We start from the raw sequence: 24,569 nt of genomic DNA, 5'->3' as shown, positions 1-24,569 counted from the left end.
TATTAATATACCTTTAATAGATCTTCTAGGGAAGTTAATATTCTCATTAATTATTTCATCATTTGCATTAATAGTTACAGTTTTAAATTTATCAATATAATCATATAATAATGAAAATCCTTGATTGTATTGAGTTTGAATTGTTCTAGCAATATTTTCATCAGTTACTGTATCATATTCTAAACATATATTCGATAATTTATAACTCATATCTTTAACAACGCTAGATAATACAATTTCATTTACAGGAGCAAATGTTATCTCAAATATAATATCTTCTTGAATTGCGTATTTATATAAAGGTGCATTATTATTTATCAATTCAAAGTCTAATGGAATTTTATATTTGCTTCCATATATACTTTTTATCAATTTATCTACATCATTTGTTAATATTGCGCTATTAGCTTCTGATCTTAATTTATTTTGGTTTTCTGATTGAATTCCTTGAAATATCATATTATTTCTATTTTCTTTAGTTAACCATAAATCTTTATAGTGCATAAATAAATTATAATCATCTAATGAGAAAACTGTTTCTGGACCAATCTTTATTGTTAACTTTTTAATCAAATATCTTCCAACATTATCAACGACATAATTATTATTATTACCGATTACTTTTATATCAGCTGATAAATAAATACTATTTGGAACATAAAAAGTATTTTGTGTTAATCTCGGAATTCTAACGTATAAAGTTTCATCGGGATTAATATTTGAAGGGTTATGAGTAATTATATGATGTGATCTTTCTGCTTTAATAGCATTAGATATTCTAGAAATCTTAGAAGGACTGATATAACTCCCACTCATTTATTTAACAAAAAAATTAATTATTTATTTTTTGATATTTTTTGATATCATATTCACTAACCCAAAAATAATAGCACTTACAACTGTAATTAAAAATAAAATAATATGTTCAGCAGCAAAGTTAATAATGTTTCCTGCAGATTTCAATATAAAACCAACAATTGAAGCAATAACTCCTGGTAAAGCTGCAGCAGATTTCTTTGATAGTTCCCATAAATATTTTGCTAATTTCTTTAAACCATCTTTAACTTTATCTTGTATAGAATTATTGCTTGGAGGTTTATCTGGTTTATTGGGAGTAGGAGGAGTAGATTTTAAAGCATTTGATATAGCTAAACCAATTGTTGTAAATAACATAGTTACAGCTGTTAGAATTGAAAGAATTGTTATTCCTTCTAATTTAAATAACAATTTTATCCTGTCTTTTAATGATATTTCAGAATTTGGTTTAATCAACAAATCTTTGAAAATAACTTTTAATCTATTAATATTATAATCATATGATTTTAATAATAATTTAATTTCTTCTTTCTGTACTTCTAAATTATCTTTTAAATTACTAATTTCTTTTTCTAAACGTAATTCTTTTTGCCTATATTCTATTTCATCAATTACTTGATGATCTAAATCAGACTTTAATTGTTCTATTTCTTTATTTTTATCAGTTAATTCTTTTTCCAAATACGTAATTTTTTGATCTCTTATACTTTTATTATGCGCAATTTTATCAGATGCAAGTCTTATACTAATAATTTCTCTAATTGCTTTATCAGAAAATATATCTAAATCTTCTAATTCTTGATCTGTTGCATCAAGTAATCCATTCGGTAAAAGTTTTTCAATTGGAACTTTATTTGATTTAAGTTTACTAGTTTTGGAAGTTTTATTCCATATGTTATCAAAACGTTTTTCTAATTGTGATTGACTTAAATCATTATCAATTTGTTGAGTGTCTCTTCTCGATGTTTCGGGTGTTGAAGATCTTAATTTATCTCTATTCTCTTCCATTTCTGTTTCTGATTTCTTTTTGATTATTTCAAATAATTCATTAATTCTTTGTTTAAATACATCTATATTATCATCTATTTCTTTTTGTGTAACATCAGTTATTTCATTACTATTACTTATTATTTTAATTCTATCTGGTTTTAATTTTTCTAAAGTTGATTCTGATAATATTTTATTTTTATTATTTTTATAAGTGATATCAATATAATAATCACCTTTCAAACGATAATAACATTTACCATTATCTAAAATTTTTAATTGATCTGCTAAAAGTCCAACGTCTTCATCATTTATGTTAAGTTTAGATTTTTCAATTAAATCTTCTAATTTAGGTATTTTGTTTAAATTATCTAAATCTTGTTTTACTAAATCTGGGTCTAAATTTTCAGGATTTAATTGTGATTCAGCATTTTTAATATAATCAGGCATATTTAAATTATTGTTATATTCTGGTTCATTACCATCATTAAAACTTGTTTCATCAAAATCAGGTGGTTGTTCATCAGTTATACCAGGTTCATTAAAAGGATCCATTCCAATATCTTCTACACCTTCTACATCCATTTATATAATAAAAAAAATTAAAATTTAAAATATAATATTCCTCCTATAACAATTCCTATACAAGTTATAGCTAATTTAGTATTTTCATGGAATTTATTATCATCATTTAGTTTAATTACATCATGTTGAATATCACCGTGTGGGTGCCGTATGGCACCATTTTCTGTAGTATTGTAATCTTTTATTTCAGAATCATTATTTAATTTAATATTATTAGTTTTAGTTTCTGTTGATTGAATATGTTTTTTATTTTTTTCACCTTCCATTAATTTTGGAGCAGTAATAATCTTTTTATTTATATCATTTAATCCAAATGAATTGTTTATTGTTGCAGTTTTAATTAGATTATTATAACCAATTATGTTTCCCATCTTTAATACTAAATCATTAGAAATAATTAATAGATTAGGGCCTATACAATAATTAAGTCTTACATGAGATTTATCTAAATAATTTTGATATCTTATAATGTTTTCTGGAATCGATCTATTTTTATCATTATGAATTGAATCTTCAAATAAAACTTTAAACTGTTTCTGCGCATCGAATGAAGTGTTATCATTTCCAATTATTGGGGATCTTGTTTCAACTTGAGCGCCTAAAATACATATCAAAAAAATTCTAATAGATTGATTTATTCTTTGTATACCTGATTTTGTAAAACCTTCACCATTTTCTAAAATGAAATTAACCCAACCATTATTATTATCAATTTTATAATTATGATAAGCTGAAATTCTATGCATATAATCAATTCTTTTTATTTCAAACTCTTCACCAACACCTTGCAATTTACCATGCGCTCTAAAATCGGAATTAATATTTATATTAAATTCATTACATATTTTATAAAACTTGGATATATTAATATTATTATCCAATTCTTTAAAATATTTAGACCCAGGTAAAGGACATTCTAATTCATTTAATATTATTCTGATTTGAAAATATGTGTGAAATCTAAATATTGTGTGAATTAATTTTAAATCAGAATACTTCAAATTTTTATCTAAGTTATTCAAATGATCATTCCAACTAATTCCACATCCTGTTGTTGCACAATAAACAGCAAAATTTAATTGGTTCTGCCAATACTTCATATTAGATTTTACTTTATATTTATGATATTCATCTCGAGTAAAAGTAACTTCATATGTATTAAATATATTTTCCATTTTAGAAATAAAAAACTGTGATTCATTAACATAAATTTCTAAATTAGTTAATGAATTTAAAACTATATTTTTATATGTAATATTTTTCTTAAAATCTATTGCCGGAATATTATATTTAATTGATTTATTATATTGGAAAGCTTTTGGAAACCCCATTTATATAACTAAAAAATTAATAATTTATTAATTCTTTTAATAATTTATCTTGTTCTTCAACCGTTATATGACCATTTAAACTTATTATATAATCTAGTGTGTTCTTTAATTTATTTATTTCTTTTATATTAGTTTTGATTTTTTCTTTATTACTTTTTATATTTAATTTTGAACTTATACCAGTTAAAACACTTGAACTTAATCCTAATACACCAATTGATATAGCTAAAGGTGTTAATGGACTGAATATTGCTAGAAATGTTATTACAGAACTAATTGTAACCGAACCACTAATAATCAAATAATATATAATTTTACTTTTTAAATATTTTTTCTTTTTTATCTTTAAGTCACTTTCAAATTCTAATATTTGTTTTTCTAAATATGTTTTTAATTTAGTTTTATTTATATCATGAGGAATAATATCAATACTATCAACTTTATCTTCCATTTATTTAGCAAAAAAAATTACTAATTAGTAAACTTATAAGCAACAAATATAACAATAACTGTTCCACCTAAAATCCATATTATTTCATATTTCTGTTGTTCTTTACTTGGGGTATAATAATCTGATAATTTAGGTTTGTATAGATGTAATTTTTCTTTATTTGTTACTGCGTTATATAAACTCATAGCATCATCAACTGATTGAAAATCTCTATGTGAAATCTTCTGATCATATAATTCTTTATTGATGTAATCCATATAGTTTTGTCTCTTTTCTCTATATTCTTCTGCAGCTTTATTGTATTTCTCTAACGCTAAGTTATGTCTTCTTTGTTCTCCTAATGAACTATTTTTATCAATATGTTTAAATAAATAACCACCACCAGTAAATGCTAAAGCGTTAACAATTGCCGATCCTATAATAGTTATAATTGCAGAAGCCATTTATTTAGCAAAAAAATTATGCATTTATATGGGAGGTGTAGTGTTCAATTGTGTAATTTGTAACAGTTAATTTTGCTCTAGCTAGTGGCGCCCTCATGCGGTATTTCTTTGTACTAAAAGTTAAGATGGTATCCATGTGATTGCAATTTTAAGACAGTTTTAGTTTTTACGTTTGTTTCTGCCAAATTTATGTTAGATCAATCCCAAAACGTCTGTAAGTACATAGCAGAATATCTTCTAAATGTGTATTAATATTCAGTAATCAGTAACTATAGTTTAATGTGCTTTAAATCAGTCGCGAAAGTTTATTGAATTTAATTATTGAGTACGTGACTTCCGGTAAAGATGGAAGACATTTTCTTTTTACTTTCGATATTAATTTCCTATGTTGCAATATTCTTATAGTGTAATATTGTTTATTTTATTAGAAACCAACAACAACATATGTAAAGAACAACGGCAGGATATGTCAAGAACAACACAAGATTAAGTTGATTCAAGAATAAAAAAGTCAAAGAGTTGCGTTTAAACCAAGAAGATTGTTGCGTTAAGTTTATTTGCAAGATTCAAGATTGGCAGTTACAAAAGTTTAGACGAAGACTAAAGATGACGGAAGAACTGAAATTGAAGAAAACTACAAGTAAGACAATACAGGAAGAAGATGCTGACTCCACGATTAAGTACGGTGACCTCACCCGTGACCTTGATGCATCAGACTCAGTAAGTCAGTGTTCAAGTACATCCTCGATACGTTTAAAGCTGTTAGAAGAAGAAGCTACCAGATGTAGCCTAGAAACTAAGTTGCTGAAAGCCAAAGAACAGCAACAACTTCAGCGAGAAAAATTACGTCTCGAACTTAAACATAAAGAACAGCTCCTAGAGCTCGATGCTGCTGCGGCATTGCTACAAATCGAATCAGAACTGGAACAGTCGGCTGTAAGGCAGCATGTATATAACGAAGCAGATTGTGACAACGACAGTGCGCCGAGATCATCGAAACCAATTCTTAGTTCCAGTCAAACCGAAACAAAGGTGCCGCCACTATCGGCCGAAGCACGTGAGTGGTATCCGCAGAATGTTAACTCAAGAAGTGACATGAGTAATATGATGTCTTGCGTAGAACAAATGTTTTCGCACCAACAGCAGAGTAATCTTGAATTAACTCTTCCGAAACCAGAGATGCCCACTTTCGATGGCAATCCGATCGATTATTACCCGTTCATCTCTGCATATGAAAATCTTATTGCATCGAAAACTCAAAATGCAAGTACACGTTTATATATGTTACAACAGTATACGAAGGGTGAAGCCAACGAAGTAGTGAAAGCATTCTTAACCAATGAACCAAATGTTGGTCTCGCCAATGCGCTCGACGCCTTAAAAAGGCATTATGGCCAGAATTACCGGATCGCAACTGCGTATATCGACAAGGTTACGAATGGCCCTCCAATACGTTCCGAAGACGGAGCAAGTCTCCAGAAGCTATCTGTGATATTAAATTCTTGTGCGAATGTCCTAAGTCAAATTGGTTACGTGAGTAAAATAGAGAATCCAGACTTTATGCGTCGTTTGATCTACAGACTGCCTTACGACATGCGAAAGAGATGGCGTACGAAAGCAGATTACATCACGAACCTTGAAAGAGAAATAACAATATCAGACATCGCTAGTTTTATTGAACATGAAGCACGAGTTCATACTCATCCGATATTCGGGGACATTAATGACTCGAAAGATAAATCGAAACAGAATCATCCGATAAAAAAGAAAACATTTACTACGAACGCTGAAGAAATATACTCTAAGGACTCACGAAAGAACTGTGTTTATTGTAGTGAAAATCACTGGCTTGATCAGTGTAAAATATTTTTAGACAAATCAGTTGAAGATCGTCGTAAGTTTGCTCGTGAAAAGGCGCTATGCTATAATTGTATGAAGATGAAGCACAGAGCTAGGACATGTCGTAGTCAAGCATCGTGTCGTACATGTGGCAAACGCCATCATAGTCTGCTGCATACAGAACAGCCTCCACCCGTGAAGAATGCCTTTGTAAGAAATCCAGTTCCTGGAACAGTAAAGCTACCTATAGTACCAGTTTTGCTGAAAGCTAATGATTGTCAGCTAACAACGTACGCGCTACTCGACAGCGGCTCAACAGTTTCATTCTGTACCGAGAGCTTGATAGATCGTCTTAAAATTCCTGCTGAGTATAAACGCTATCAGCTGAGCACTTTAAGAAGGGTTGAGACTGTTGAGTGTCGGGAAATATCAATCAATGCCTATAGTTTGGATGGGTGCAGTTCTCTTCAGCTGCGGAACATGCTATCTACACCGTCCTTACCAGTCTCGAAGAATGACATGGTATGTCAAGACGAAGTCAACAAGTGGCCCCACCTGGATGGCGTTACAGTCTCAAACATCGACTCTCGTGTGGAGCTGCTGATAGGTAACGACAATCCAGCTGCATTGGAACCAATAGAAGTACGGAAACCGGCTAACAGCAACGGTCCATTTGCTGTACGTACACAGTTCGGCTGGACAGTATATGGTACAGCCCAGCCATATGAAGTGATCAACAAAGGTTCAGTTAATCTAGTCAAAGGCAGCGATGATGAACTTAATCAGAGATTCCGTGAATTCTGCAATCGTGAATTCAGCGACGCATTTACTGATGCTTCAGCTATGTCAGTGGATGACAAGAAAGCTCTCTCAGCGATCGAGAGTACAGCTGTTATGAGAGAAAATCATTACGAGGTAGGGTTACCATGGAAATACCCTCCTTCAGAATTGGTCAACAATAGAGTTATGGCCGAACACAGATTATATCTACTGAAGGGTCGTCTCCTAAAAAATGAAGAATTACAAGCTAAGTATACAAAATATATTGATCGTCTGTTGGAGCTCGGATTCGCCGAACAAGTCCCAGTTGAAGAAGTTGTATCGCCATATGTCTGGTACTTGCCTCACCACCCAGTATGGCATCCGCGGAAACCAGACAAGCTTAGAGTGGTATTCGACTGTTCAGCTAAATATCAGGGTAGATCACTAAACGACATGCTGTATCAGGGACCAGATCTCACTAATTCCTTGATTGGTGTATTAAGTCGCTTCCGACAGGAACATGTCGCATTCATTGGAGACATAGAGAGCATGTTTCACCAGGTGAATGTTGAAGAACGAGATCGAAACGCGTTACGCTTCCTGTGGTGGCCAGACCACGATATTGAACAGCCACCTATTGACCACCGTATGAAGGTTCACATCTTCGGAGCAGCCTCATCACCAAGTGTTTGTAACTATGCTCTACATAGGACAGCAGACGACAACAGAGCGGACTTCGCCGCAGATATAGTTGAAACGGTACATCGAAACTTTTACGTGGACGATTGTCTCAGGTCTGTGGAATCGTCTCAAGCTGCCACAACAATGATCAATCAGTTAAGCTGTCTATTGTCAAGAGGTGGATTTCGACTGACTAAGTTTGCTTCAAATTCGAGAGAAGTTGTCGAACATATTCCACCAGAAGAACGAGCACCCCCTCTGCGCGAATTGGGTGATCATGATCTGCCTGGTGACCGCGTCCTCGGCGTCTGGTGGGACATGGAAACTGATACGTTACGTTTTAAAGTGAATATTAAGCCACAACCTGTTACTCGACGTGGGATGCTGTCTGTAGTCAGTGCTATTTACGATCCGCTCGGACTTGCTTCGCCATTACTGCTACCAGCGAAGGTCATATCTCAACACCTGTGTAAGTCCGGACTAGGTTGGGATGACAAAGTACCCGCGAATTATGAACGTGAGTGGAGTAATTGGCTGCAAGACCTACCCCTGCTGGAAGAGTTCTCAGTCCCAAGATGTATTAGACCCGCTAATTTTGGTCGCGCGACTTCAACACAGCTTCATCATTTTGCAGACGCATCTGAGAAAGGATTTGGTGCAGTTTCATACGTACGTCTTATTAATGAAAATGGGCACATACATTCTGCATTCTTAGCGTCAAGGTCGAGATTGGCCCCACTCGAGGTGATGTCAATACCACGTCTCGAGCTGTCTGCAGCAGTATTAGCAGTGAAACTGGATCGTATGCTTCGCGAAGAACTCGACCTGGATATCGACAACTCCACATTCTGGTCCGACAGCCAGGCTGTCTTGAAGTACATCAGCAATACGAGTAGTCGTTTCAAGGTATTCGTCGCAAACAGGTTATCAATTATCCAAGAAGGTTCAAACCCAGAGCAATGGAGATACATACCGGGGGTTTTAAACCCAGCCGATGAAGTCTCTCGAGGACTCACTGCTCAGCAATTCCTGCAAAATGACAGATGGGTTGCTGGGCCAGAGTTTCTACGAAAACAAGAAAGCGAATGGCCTCGACAAGAATTCGGAAATCACGATGTATCAATAGAAGATACAGAAGTTAAAAAGACATTTGTTTCAAAGGACTTGGAAATCAACTCATCGTCAACCAGCGTGCTGCTAAACATAGCAGATAGATCTTCAACGTGGCATAAGGCCAAAATTGTAGCGGCGTTGGTTATGCGTTTTATAGCAAGACTGAAACAATCTGTCTCTAAACGGAAGGGACTAAATACTGCAGCTCAAGGTACCGCATACAAACATATAACTGTACCCGAATTGAGAGCTGCCGAAAGCGCCATTGTTGAAGCTGTACAGCGTAAAGTTTACGGTAAAGAAATGGAAAGACTGGAGCAGAACAGAACGACAGATAGACGTAAATATCGCAAATTCGTTAAGAAGACTAGTGTACTTCGGCGTCTAAACCCCATAGTGGTAAATGGACAGCTGAGAGTTGGTGGACGTCTGTCTTACTCAACAGTGAACGAGGACCAGAAGCATCCTTTAATACTTCCACCAAATGAACATGTAACTAAGCTTATTATCCGCCATTACCATCGTTATAGGGCTGGACATTCCGGTCGAAACCACGTTCTGTCACTTGTACGCGAGAAGTATTGGATAGTCCACGGTATGTCAGCAGTATATCGTATTCTGAGGGACTGCATTGACTGCAAAAAGAGACAAGGTCTTCCAGGTCAACAAATGATGGCGGACTTACCACCTGAAAGGCTAGTCGCTGATAAACCGCCTTTTTCGAACGTCGGAATTGATTATTTTGGTCCGTATTTGGTAAAGATCGGCAGAAGTCAAGTAAAGCGATATGGCTGTATTTTTACCTGTATGTCATCGCGAGCAGTCCACTTGGAAATCGCTAATTCTATGGACACCTCTGCGTTCATAAATGCTCTGAGACGTTTCATAGCCAGGAGGGGCAACCCGGAGTGTATAAGAAGTGATAATGGAACCAACTTTACTGGAGCTCAACGAGAATTACGTGATTCAATAGCTGGGTGGAACCAGGAGAAAATCGAAGGATTCATGCTCCAGCGCGAAATTACGTGGGAATTTAATCCGCCAAGTGGATCGCACTTCGGTGGCGTATGGGAGCGTTGCATAAGAACAGTTCGAAAGGTGCTTAATGCGTTGTTAAGCCAACAAGTGTTAAACGACGAGAATTTGTCCACTCTAATGTGCGAAGTGGAATCTGTAATTAACTCGCGTCCACTTACCGCGATTTCTGGAGATGTCAGTGACTTACAAGCCCTAACGCCTAATCATATCTTGCTCTTGCGCGCCGGAGGCACCATGCCGCCAGGTGTCTTTAAACCTACTGATATGTATATAAAGAGAAAGTGGCGTCAAGTACAGTATCTTGCCAATACGTTTTGGCGACGTTGGGTTAAAGAGTATTTGCCTGTGTTACAGGAGCGCCAGCGATGGCAAAAGCCGAGCGTCAATTTTAGCGTTGGTGACATTGTTTTAGTGATGGACCACACACTCCCTAGGTGTTGTTGGCCGCTAGGCCGAGTTATTAGCGTACATCCGGGAAAGGACAATAAAGTCAGGGTTGTTACCTTGAAGACAAGGTCGCAAAATTCTCTTGTACGCCCAGTTGATAAACTTGTGCACCTCGAGTGTGTACATAAGTAACTTTGTAACAATTTGTATTAATTTGTAATTTTAAAGAGCGTAAACAGAATTTCTTAAGATAAGCCTATAGTGGTTTAATGTTAAGCTGGTTATGTGATGTTTTTTGATAATTTTGTAGTTTGTAGTATTAAGGTTTTTTGGTTTTATAAGCATAAGGCTAGTTTTTTAAATTTTGTTTTAAGCGCCCTACGTGCCCTTAAGGAGGTGGGTGATGTAGTGTTCAATTGTGTAATTTGTAACAGTTAATTTTGCTCTAGCTAGTGGCGCCCTCATGCGGTATTTCTTTGTACTAAAAGTTAAGATGGTATCCATGTGATTGCAATTTTAAGACAGTTTTAGTTTTTACGTTTGTTTCTGCCAAATTTATGTTAGATCAATCCCAAAACGTCTGTAAGTACATAGCAGAATATCTTCTAAATGTGTATTAATATTCAGTAATCAGTAACTATAGTTTAATGTGCTTTAAATCAGTCGCGAAAGTTTATTGAATTTAATTATTGAGTACGTGACTTCCGGTAAAGATGGAAGACATTTTCTTTTTACTTTCGATATTAATTTCCTATGTTGCAATATTCTTATAGTGTAATATTGTTTATTTTATTAGAAACCAACAACAACATATGTAAAGAACAACGGCAGGATATGTCAAGAACAACACAAGATTAAGTTGATTCAAGAATAAAAAAGTCAAAGAGTTGCGTTTAAACCAAGAAGATTGTTGCGTTAAGTTTATTTGCAAGATTCAAGATTGGCAGTTACAGGAGGAATATATTTTTGTTTTTCCAAATAATCAATAGTTAAATTAGATAAAGTAACTGCTAATGTTAACTTTAAAATATCATTTATATCAAATCTATCAACATTAACACTTCCCATTTTGAATACTTTTTTTAATACCATTGAATAACCAACAGTTCCAACTGATAGTAATGCGCCATTATATAATCCAGTTATTATCCACTTATTATCACTCATTTATTTATCAAAAAAATTACTATCATCAAAATAGTTAGTTAACTTAGTGATGATTAATTCAACATTTATTTTATTACTAGTTTCATTTGTATATATTTCAATTATTATTTTTTTAATATCATCGATGATAAAATCTTCATCTAATTCATAAAATCTTAAAGATTCTCTAATTAAATTAGTAATCTTTTCTACATTTAAAGTTTCTTTATCAATTGTTGTTTCATACTCAAATGTTGTTTCATTAGAAAATGCAATATTTTTGATATGTGTTATTACATCATTAATATTAAATTTCATTTCTTTCTCACGTTTAAAATCAAACCCAAAACATATACTCGGTCCAACAGTTATATTCATTTATATAATGAAAAAATTACTCTTTACATCTTATAACTAATTCATAAATTACAGGAAAGTTATTCAAATCAATTAAATAACCATTATGATTTCATATTTCTAATTTAAAATTGTTAAATTGAGGAATACAAGGTTTAAAATCACATTCAGCTAAATTATAATTTATTTGCGTTCCAAATTGTTTAACGTTCTTCAATGGTAAAATATTTAATATACTAGAATTACGTGTTGTATCTTTAGTTGCTTCAAATGTTTTTGTAGGATCGATTAAATTGCAATAAATATAAAAATGTGTGTAAGGTATTAAGTTTGGTGTAACTTCTACGTTTCCTGTAGCAGTAAATGGTTTAATTCCTAACAGTTTAGCTATAGGTTTTTTTACTATAAATGCTTGTTTGTTTCCTTCATCTAACTTTATTTTAATTTTATCAGAACTATCACTTTTTATGAATCTAATTAAAAATTTATCTTCACATCTAAGTTTTAATCGTGCTCTTCTGTTAATTTCTTGTGCTAATGTATCTAAATTATATAATCCTGATTTTAATAATAGATTATACCATTTATCTATATTTTCTACATAAATTATAAACAATCTATGTTCAAAAGTTTTATCCGATACATTGTAAAAAGAATTACATAAACTTATATTTACTAATTTTAAATCAACACAATTCTTGAATTCTCTATCTAATTGAACTAATAAATTATGTGATTTATAATTTGTAAGTCTTCTAGAATCAACAAATATTCTGTATTCTTTTAATTCTACCATTATTTATAACATAAAAAAATTACACTCATCACCACAAGTAATTTTTTCCCCTAATAAATGGATGAGAAGATAGCATGTGAAATTTGTGGTGAACTTCTAAGAAAAAGTAATATGGCTCGACATATGAAAAAACATAATGAAAATTATAAACCCCCTAAACTAAACTGTCCAAAATGTAATAAATTATTCTCAAGAAATTATGTTAAAAAACATTCAGAGAAGTGTAGAATTAATAGCGCAACAGCTAATGTTGATAGTAATTCTGCTGAAGTTGAACCTGAAGTTATTTGGAAAAGACCTTCCTTATTCTATGATAAGGATAAAATAAAAGATCATTTCTGTGAGCCTTGTCGAATGAAATATAACCCCAAAAATAAAGAAGATTGGGAAAATCATCAATTTCGTAAAGCACATATAGATAAAATTTCTAATAAATTTGAAACTGAATTCAATGAAAGAAAAAATAATTTATTAGAAAAAATAAAATATGAGAAAACGTTACCAGATAATGAAGAAACAGTTGAAAAGTTAGAAAAACAATATAATGAATTAACAAGAAAAACATATTATTGTAAATATTGTAAATTGATTATTACAACAAGTAATTCAAATCTACATAATAGAACAATAAAACATAAAGAAAACGTAAGAAAATACCAAGAGCTTAATGAAGATCTATTACCAATAAATTATAAACGAAAATGTCCACAATGTAGTTATGCGACCTTAAGACAAGAAGGTACTGTGTTATTTTGTGTTGATTGTGGATGGCAAAAGAATTTATGGGATGAAGAAAAAACTAGAAATTTTCTTATAGATCCAAAATTAAATTATCTTGATGAAATTTTTAAAATATTTTCTATAGAAGATCATACACCAGAATATATGCAATGGCTTGAAAAAATGAAAATAATAGAAAATAAAAATGGTGAAATAACTAAAAAAGATATTATAAAAACAATTATCCCACCAACATTTAACACAAAAGAAAAGAAAATGTATTTATATTTATTATTTAACGATTATTATGAAAAACCTAAATTAACAGAAGATATGGAAAATATAAAAAAAATATTCAAACAAATATTAATGTATCATTTGGAAAATAGAATAACAGATTCAATAAATTATGAATTCTTTTTAAATAAGATTGTAAATTATTTAAACCTAGATATTATAATTCCATTTGATGAATTAACAAACAAAAAGAAACAAAGAGAGCGAGATGAAATGTGGAACAAGATAGAACTTTATTTAAATGAGAAAAATGGAATGGAAGAAGAACCTGAACAATTAAATGAAAATGAAGAAGACAATAGTGATTTCGAGTATGATGATATTGATTTTATGTTTTAATGGCCATAAGGTAATGTTTTTATACCATCATCTAAAATATGCCTTTTATCATCAAATGGATTTAAACTAGTTTTTTCAACTTCATTAATGTACATCTCATGATCTTCTGATCTTAAACAATTCATTTTGTGTTTCATTACAATTGATTTATATAAACACTTTATATAATCTTGAAATTCTAAATGTTTATCAACCACATGTTTTGTTATTCCTTTTAACTTTTTAGCTTCATGATCTTTTGTTCTATAACTATACATTTTACTTCTTATCCCAACAAATTCAATCATTTCATCACCTCCTAATTCATCTTTAAACTTACCAGGAATCTTTTTATTATCATTACTAAACAATTCATGATCTTTGGGGTAATTGCTAAAGTCGAAATAATGTTTCAATGTTTTTAAGTCTTTTGTTATATCATTTGTCTTGATTTTTAGTATGTAGGCGTCAGTATCAAAATATAGAATTTCTATGTGTTTTTCCCCAAAATGGGGTTGTAATACATTATAATAAAATTCGTACATTAATAATTTTGAAACTTCTAAAACAGTTGAACCTATAAATATTGGTTTATTAAATTTCATGGACGTTCTTTTTAATTTTACCGCTGTTAAATAATCTTCGAATCTTTTATTTCCTAGATGTCTAGGACTTGATTGTAGGTGTCTCAATCGTTCATAATTATTCACTAATTCAATATCATTTCTATTTCTAATATTTTCACATGTTTTACCATAAAATGCATTGTTCATTAACTTAAAAAAATCCTTCTCAAAATCATTTTTTGATATTGTTCTCTGTTGAGTATTGAAATCTATATATTTTTCTAACCACTTCGATTGATTAAATTCAATATATCTATGTACTTTCTTTAATTTCATTCCATGCTTTAGATAAAATTTTAACATTCTATAATGAACAATATAATTATATTTATTATTTTGAGTAAGTATTAATTTTTCTGTAAAAACATGATCTTTCGGTTTTATTTTCTTCTGGTATTCACTTAAATAACTATCATCTACAGTTAAATGTTCTGGGCAATAAGGTAAGTTTCTTGTTTTAAACTTTATATTTTCAGGATATTCTAAATCAACTACAAAGAAATAACCAATTGGTGCTTCATCTTTTAAACTAATAATTGCGCTTTCCCAATCAGTTTTATCACCATTTTCAACTTCTGTTAATATAAAATTTTTATATGGTTGAGGTTGCATCATTGCCCAACCATATAAATTATTGGCGTCAATATATAATAATTTATATTCATCATTTGCTTTAAAATACCTATCTCCCATAACACCACTAATTCCACCTCTAATTGATTTTTCAAATAATAAAACCATATCTGGTTCTTTTACTAAATCTAATTCTACATTTGTATATTTTAAACCACATTGCCAGGTTAAACCAGGACTAGAGTAGCAATAACAAGGATCAACATTAAAATGATTCAAATTAACTTCTCTAAATTTTTCAAATATGTCAGCCAATATCATAACATCTGATTTTAAATATAAATCAACTAATTCACCATGATTTTTCATCTTAAAATGGTTCCAAATATTTAATGTTCTATTAAAAACTTCGTCTTTCACATACTCCTCTTTTAATTTATCATAAAATTGATCTTTTAATAATTCTGTTACATTAAAATCATTGTGTGTTTTATAAAATGAATAAGGAATTGCACCTTTATATCTCAATAATTTAAAATCTTGTTCATTTGGATAATAATATCGAGTTATAACAAAATCATTATCAACTAAACTTTTTGATAAATTATCTAATGAACTTGCTAGAAATCTATAAGAATCTAAAAATCTAATGCAACCAAATTGAAATGAAATATAATTTTCAGATGTTTTAGCTAATAGTTTAAAATCATATTTTCTTACATTTGCTTCATTCATAGCATTATATTCTTCTATTTCTTGATTAATTGCACCCAATTTTCCTGATAATTGTTTTATAAATAGATGGGTATCATATCCTGATAAATTATGAAATAATATTGGTACGAAATTTACTTTTTTAGCTTGTAAATTGCAATCTTCATGAGCAGCTCCACGATATTTTGAATTTAAATGATCATGATCTCTAACTCTTTTATCAAATGAATAAAAACGTTTTTCACAATAACAACAATGAGTTGCATAATTAAAATCAATTTCATCTTCTTTTGTCATAACTATTCTTTTATTTTTGTTTAATAATTTTGCAAAATCACTTTCTAATTCAATAATTTTATCACAAAAATCATTAACTACATTTTCACCTCTAAAAGAAATATATTGACTTTCATATAATTCGGGATAATTTGATTTTATATAAATTCCGTAAGCAGCAGCTCTTTGATGAACTTTTTTAATTGTATTTATAATTGGTGGGTCTTGTATTATGTCTTCATTTAAATCATTTCCTTTATCCATTGATTTTAATAATTGCTTTTTGTTATATATTTCTTTTCTATCTTGATCAGTTAATTCTTTATTCAACGATTCAAAATCCCCATAAATTACAAATGGAACAATATTTTTAAATTTATGATTAGTAAATTTCAATTTATAATCTTTTTCTGTTGGCATTATTAATTTACAAAAATCTTTATTATCACATAATTCTTTATGTTTTAGTAATGTATTCTCAGTCATAAATTTAGATAAACATTTTCTACATAGATAAATTTTACGATGATGATCACTTTCTGTTGTTCTAAAGAATAAATCAATTTGTTTTAACCACATATAATGTTCATTTTCATCTTTTTTGTAATATAACAAATCTATAGCATTTTCATCATCATAATATTCTGTTAAATATAAAGCTTCCAATGTATAATCTTTAATATTTTCACCTTTTGTCTTTGGTAATTGCATTAATTCGAATACATTTATTTTTAAATTATTAACTTTTTCTATTTTAGGAATCATTTTTATAGTTACTGGATATTGATCAATTTTATATAATGTTTCATATTTCCGGTAATCTGTTATTCTATAAACATGTTCTTCTGTTGGAGGTAAGCAACTAATAATTGACCATAGAAAACATTTATTATCTTCATTTTGAATATTTATTACTGCTTTTGTTATAAATGGTAATTTGATATAACTTGATGCTTTCATATCTTTTTCTGTTATAAAGTTTGAATCATTTTTAAACATTTTATTACTTTTTGATGTTTTATTTCTTTTTGTATTATAAACATTTAAATCTAAATATATAATTTCATTCAATGTTAAGCCAGAACCCTCAAAATATCTTTCTTCAATATGACGTTTAAATTCATTTAATATTTTTTCTAACTTCTCTTTTATTTGTGTTTTTGAAATTATTTCTTCAGAGTGTGTTTGAATATTATAATCCATTTTTTCTTCTGACTTTATAAAACTTACTTTCCCAGAGATACTAATTTTTGGATATTCAACATCTGTTATCAAATCTAGTATTTTTTCTATTATTTCATTAAATTTACTATAATCTTCTATTGTTGTACCTTTAAAGAATCTAAATATAATAGCTGCAGGGCCAATTTTACTATGTAATGTTTCTAAGATTTCAATTGTATCTTTTATTTCTAGTGAATCAATATAATTTCTAACATTTTCCATGTAAGGTTTATTTGAAATGGATTTTGTTTTTGAAGTTGATTCTTTTACTTGTTGAGGTTTATTATCAAAATATTCAAATCCTAAAACATTTTTATTTAAATTTTTATAATGTTTTTGTGATTCGAGATGTCTATTATAATTCCTTTTTACTATAAATTCATTACAAACTTCACATTTTATTTCATCCACATTCATATTTTCTAATCGTTCTTTTCTTTCATTAGAATTTTCTGGAGTTTCAAAATCTATTACATTTTTTTATATGATTTGCAGTTTTTTTTTCATGTCGTGTTTTATGAGATGTATCGATGTATTTTTTACAATATTGGCAATAATATTGATTTTTATTGACATTATTGTTTTCTGTCTGGAACTCATTCTCCCCCATTTATTAGGGAAAAAAATTACTTGTGGTGATGAGTGGGGTGTCTCGCCCTCACGCCCTCTGGCCTGAAACCCCACTTTTCTAATTACTAATATTGTAAGATGGCCAGCCATTGCATTCATACATGTTTTCATTCGGTCTTTTTTCGTATGGAGGTCAAAGAATTTAAAAACGTATAAAGATATCGAAAGGTGTCAATACGTACGTATTTCGTTTTGCCTCCAAGAATTCTCATAAGGCCGCACAAAAAAAAATCCTGTTTCTCGGCTGGGCAATCACCAAAATGGGTAGGTCGGTAGGGAATTTTTTTTTCTTTTTATAGAAAAAAAATATTTCGGGTGTTCTTCTGACAGCGGGTAGGTCGCCGTAAATAATTTTTACGGGACCAAATTTCCAGTTAAAAATAGGATTAGCAGCTAGACGACCACAATAATAAAGGGAAGATGATGTTTTTTTGTATTATATTTCACACTTGGAAACTGTTTATAAAAAGGAAAACATCAAAATCTTGAATAGGCGTATAATATACTGTATACGGAATTCCTGGAATTTTACAATCCAAGGTCGCCAATATCTGATTAGCATCGTTGTCTATATCCAGTATAAAATTGTTAAATCCGATGTAATAAGATATTTTTATCATGTCGTCTCGGTGCCGACATCACGATTTCACGAAAAAGAAAAAAATATTTACGAGAATGGAGAGCTTTGTAGTCGGTCGGCCACATATATATATATATTTTTTGAAAATAGTTATTTAATCCACAATTTTGAAATAGGGTCGGTAGAAAATTTTATTTTATTTCGAAAATGATTATTTCAAATGACAAAATATTGGGTCGGTCGGGCCCGAGAAACAGGGTTTTCTTTTGGTGTGCCTAAGGATTGAGTTGAGACACATGAAAGTCACAAGTCAGTCAGTTCATAAAGTGATTTTTCCTATAAAAGGACGGTACTGTAGACAAATTAACTGAATTTAGTGAATTTAGTAAGGTTGTTGATTTTAACACTGCCATAGTCATGGCGAATTTATTTGACAAAATTGGAATCGGGACATACAAAATTAGCTTACAAAAGTAATAGGGGTAATGGGCTTTCAAGCCAAAGGTCGAACGGTCGAGCTCATAAAAAATGAAAAATATGAAAATAATAACAATTTCTACTTGAATTAGTCGCGAAACTCATAAAAAATGAAAAATAATTCTCACACACTCGAATTTATTTCACTCACACTTTACTCACACTTTTTTCTAGGGAGTAAAAATGAAAAATAAATTCGAGTGCGGAGCTTCTGTTTTTGCGGCAAGAATCTGGACATAAAACCGTATGTTTACAGGAGGCTTAATATTTGCTGCGCTTTTCTTTTATTATGAAAATATCAGTTAGGATTTAATAAATGAAAATATAAAATTGAGAAAGAAATTAAAGAAGTTAAATGGAAACAACCACAGAAAAAAATAACAATAAAAAAGTTAATGATTTAAATGATTTGGAGGATTAGAACAGCATCTTTTAATTTAATTTATTCTATATATTTTGACTATAAAATGAGTGAAAATAAGGTATTAGAAATATTACATCTAATATATAAAAATCAACAGAATATCAAATCAATTATTATGATTTCAGGTTTATTTTCATTCTCAGTTTATACTATAAAACAGTTGTTAGAATTCTATGATTGCTGTAAAATTAGATACACTGAATTAATAGAAAATATGAATTATATTTCAGATAGATTGTATAATATTAAATGCTGTGAAATATGCAATAAAAGATATAAAAATAAAAAGATTTTGAGAAATCACATGTATATTCATGAACTTGATGAAAAATTATATGAATCAAAATAAGAAATCGACTGTTAAATTAGCTGAAAATATAAAATATATTAGTTGAAATGTATGAAAATGAAAGTTAATAAAAAAGGGGGGTTGAGGTATCAATGTATTAGATACCCTATTAGATACCATAATACCATGTATTAAATACGTATCAAATACGTATTGATGGTATTAAATACGTATTAATGGTATTAAGTACATATTATGCTTTATTTCTGAAAATGAAGTAACAGAAGTAATTCATGTTTTAATTCATTCAAGTATGATATTGTAAATTCTTTACATTTGACTAGGATAATACAAGAGTGATATTAGTTAGTTGGCTTATTCAATAAGAGAAACAATGAAATAATACAAGAGTGATATTAGTTAGTTGGCTTATTCAATAAGAGAAACAATGAAATAATACAAGAGTGATATTAGTTAGTTGGCTTATTCAATAAGAGAAACAATGAAATAATACAAGAGTGATACTAACAGTTAAAGTTATTTGATTTCTTGTTAAATCTATTTGAATTCTAGTCAATTCTTGTTAACCAATAGCGTGAACAGAAATCAAAAAGATTTAAATAGAAAAACAATAAGTTAAATAAGTTAGTATTAGAGAAAGTAACTTATTGTTTTTCTATTTAAATCTTTTTGATTTCTATTCACGCTATTGGTTAACAAGAATTGACTAGAATTCAAATAGATTTAACAAGAAATTCAATAACTTTAACTGTTAGTATCGCTCTTGTATTATTTCATTGTTTCTCTTATTGAATAAGCTAACTAACTAATATCACTCTTGTATTATCCTAGTCAAATGTAAAGAATTTACAATATCATACTTGAATGAATTAAAACATAAATTACTTCTGTTACTTCATTTTCAGAAATAAAGCATAATATGTATTTAATACCATTAATACGTATTTAATACCATCAATACGTATTTGATACGTATCTAATACATGGTATTAGGGTATCTAATAGGGTATCTAATACATTGATACCTCAACCCCCTTTTTTATTAACTTTTATTTTCATACATTTCAACTAATATATTTTATATTTTCAGCTAATTTAACAGTCGATTTCTTATTTTGATTCATATAATTGTTCATCAAGTTCATGAATATACATGTGATTTCTCAAACTCTTTTTATTTTTATATCTTTTATTGCATATTTCAAAGCATTTAATATTATTCAATCTATCTGAAATATAATTCATATTTTCTATTAATTCAGTGTATCTAATTTTTCAGCAATCATAGAATTCTAACAACTGTTTTATAGTATAAACTGAGAATGAAAATAAACCTGAAATCATAATGATTTAATATTCTGTTGATTTTTATATATTAGATGTAATATTTCTAATACCTTATTTTCACTCATTTTATAGTCAAAATATATAGAATAAATTAAATCAAAAGATGCTGTTTTAATCCTCCAAATCATTAAAATCATTAACTTTTTTATTGTCATTTTTTCTGTGGTTGTTTCCATTTAACTTCTTTAATTTCTTTCTCAATTTCATATTTTCATTAATCAAATCCTTACTGATATTTTCATAATAAAAGAAAAGCGCAGCAAATATTATTCCTCCTGCTACTAAATAATGTTTCAAATCACTTTTCCCAGTTGGGATGAAACCATCCATTTATTTAAGAGAAACATTAAACAGTTTATAAAATATTTGCTAGTTTTTAATTAAATATTTTATAATCATTTTAAAAATATTAAACTTTTAAATGATTAAATCAAATAACAATTTAATTTACAGCCAAACAATTTATCATTTCAACTGTCAAACAATTTATCATTTCAACTGTCAAACAATTTATCATTTCAACTGTCAAACAATTTATCATATCAACTGTTAAACAATTTATCATATCAACTGTCAAACAATTTATCATATCAACTGCCAAACAATTTATCATTTCAACTGCCAAACAATTCATCATTTCAACTGTCAAACAATTTATCATTTCAACTTTCAAACAATTTATCATTTCAACTGCCAAACAATTCATCATTTCAACTGTCAAACAATTTATCATTTCAACTGCCAAACAATTTATCATTTCAACTGCCAAACAATTAATCATTTCAACTGTCAAACAATTTATCATTTGAACTGTCAAACAATTTATCATATCAACTGCCAAACAATTTATCATTTCAACTATCAAACAATTTATCATTTCAACTGCCAAACAATTTATCATTTCAACTGTCAAACAATTTATCATTTCAACTTTCAAACAATTTATCATTTCAACTGTCAAACAATTTATCATTTCAACTGTCAAACAATTTATCATTTCAACTGCCAAACAATTTATCATTTCAACTGTCAAACAATTTATCATTTCAACTGTCAAACAATTTATCATTTCAACTGTCAAACAATTTATCATTTCAACTGTCTTATCATTTCAACAGTCGAACAATTTATCATTTCAACTATCGAACAATTTATCATTTCAACTGTCAAACAATTTATCATTTCAACTGTCAAACAATTTATCATTTCAACAGTCGAACAATTTATCATTTCAATAGTCGAACAATTTATCATTTCAACAGACGAACAATTTATCATTTCAACTGTCAAACAATTTATCATTTCAACAGTCGAACAATTTATCATTTCAACTGTCGAACAATTTATCATTTCAACTGTCAAACAATTTATCATTTCAACTGTCAAACAATTTATCATTTCAACTGTCAAACAATTTATCATTTCAACTGTCAAACAATTTATCATTTCAACTGTCAAACAATTTATCATTTCAACTGTTAAACAATTTAACATTTCAACTGTCTTATCATTTCAACAGTCGAACAATTTATCATTTCAACTGTCAAACAATTTATCATTTCAACTGTCAAACAATTTATCATTTCAACTGTCTAACAATTTATCATTTCAACTGTCAAACGATTTATCATTTCAACTGTCAAACAATTTATCATTTCAACTGTCAAACAATATATCATTTCAACTGCCAAACAATTTATCATTTCAACTGTCAAACAATTTATCATTTTAACAGTCTATTAGATATTTAAATCATTTAACTCAATAATTATAATGTAGAATTGTTACTCTTTACGCCAGTTTTTATGTTTAATTGTTTCATAATGCTTTGATTATTGTGATTTTAAATATTTACCTCCGCAATAACAATGCACTTTTTCATTAGGATTGAATTTTCTAAATTCATCATCTAAATTACATTGAACTGCAATATCTTTATATGATTTTTCATTATCTAATTCACATTGAATTCCAATATTTGATGAATTTTCATTGTAGATAATTTGTTTATTATCAAAATTGAAATAATATAATTGTCTTTTTTCAATTCTTAAGTTAATCAAATCATTGTAATCTTTTGAAAGTATTATATTATCATTTCTTTCATTGAAAGGGGTTTGAAGTATATTAATTATGTTTTCATCTAAAGTTCCTTTAAAATTCAAAACTGTATTGAACAATTTAGGATTTTTAACGCCATTATCAAAAGTATCTACTAGTTCAGTAATTAAATATGTTTCATTTGATAGTATTTGATTAATCATAGTTATGTTATCGATTTTATAATGTCTTGCGGACAATTTGTTGCTGAAATATAATTTCTAATGTTGAACTGTGAAAATGATTTATTGGTTTCATTGATTTCGATTTTAAAGTTGGGTTCTTCTTCTTTCTTCATTTTTATAACAAAATTTTTATTAAAACTCATTCAAATATAAATATTCAATGTTTTAAATATGAATTATTTCACTCACACTTTTATATTGAATAATCTATCAATTTATTTGTTATTCATATATATTTTATTCATGTATATGAATATTCTAAGAGTAATAGGGGTAATGGGCTTTCAGGTTTAAGGTTGAATGGTCGAGTTCATAAAAAATGAAAAATATGAAAATAATAACAATTTCTACTTGAATTAGGAGTGAAACTCATAAAAAATGAAAAATAATTCTCACACGCTCGAATTTATTTCACTCACACTTTACTCACACTTTTTTCTAGGGAGTAAAAATGAAAAATAAATTCGAGTGTGTGAGAATTATTTTTCATTTTTTATGAGTTTCGCGACTAATTCAAGTTGAAATTGTTATTATTTTCATATTTTTCATTCCGTTTGACCTTTGGCTTGAAAGCCCATTACCCCTATTACTTACAAACAGGTAGAAAAGTATTGTTCCCGAAAGGTAGGTCTAGTGAATATTATCAAACACATTTATATCACAAGGCAAATGCATGGTGGATGCATTCCTTGAGCCGTGAATCAGCTTATAATATTGGTGACCTCCTGGCTACGCCTTGATCATTATAGACCTTGATGTTTTACACTTCTAACGGAATAGAAATAATGAGATTTCAACTGAACGCTGTTAAATATCTCCACAGCTCTTACAGTGAACGCAGTTGAAATCAGTTTTTATTTTATAACATTGACCGTGGGAATTAGCTTCTTCAACATCGGTTAACATATTACCATTAGTGGCCGCGACTCTTATTACAGTACATGACATATGAAACTTTTTAATGAAATGGCGCATCCATGCTCCTCATCATGAATTCAGTATAATATTCTTTATTAATACATGTACTACGCGTGTA

General features: G+C 29.3%; 1 protein-coding gene across 1 annotated transcript; it reads left to right on the top strand.

The window, feature by feature from the left end:
- The first annotated feature begins 5,776 nt into the window (after positions 1-5,776).
- LOC141909763 (uncharacterized) lies at positions 5,777-11,238 on the top strand. The gene has a single exon (XM_074800366.1). The coding sequence runs from the start codon at positions 5,793-5,795 to the stop codon at positions 10,623-10,625; it is 4,833 nt and encodes a 1,610-aa protein (XP_074656467.1). The 5' UTR covers positions 5,777-5,792; the 3' UTR covers positions 10,626-11,238.
- Positions 11,239-24,569: the final 13,331 nt, after the last annotated feature.

Source organism: Tubulanus polymorphus, chromosome 8, assembly GCF_964204645.1.
Source record: "Tubulanus polymorphus chromosome 8, tnTubPoly1.2, whole genome shotgun sequence".
Classification (NCBI taxonomy): domain Eukaryota; kingdom Metazoa; phylum Nemertea; class Palaeonemertea; order Tubulaniformes; family Tubulanidae; genus Tubulanus; species Tubulanus polymorphus.
This window is presented reverse-complemented; position numbering and strand designations above follow the sequence as displayed.

What these genes read in the sequence shown, in the direction of transcription:
- LOC141909763 (XM_074800366.1), top strand. Translation starts at nt 5,793, where the DNA reads ATGCCCACTTTCGATGGCAATCCGATCGATTATTACCCGTTCATCTCT.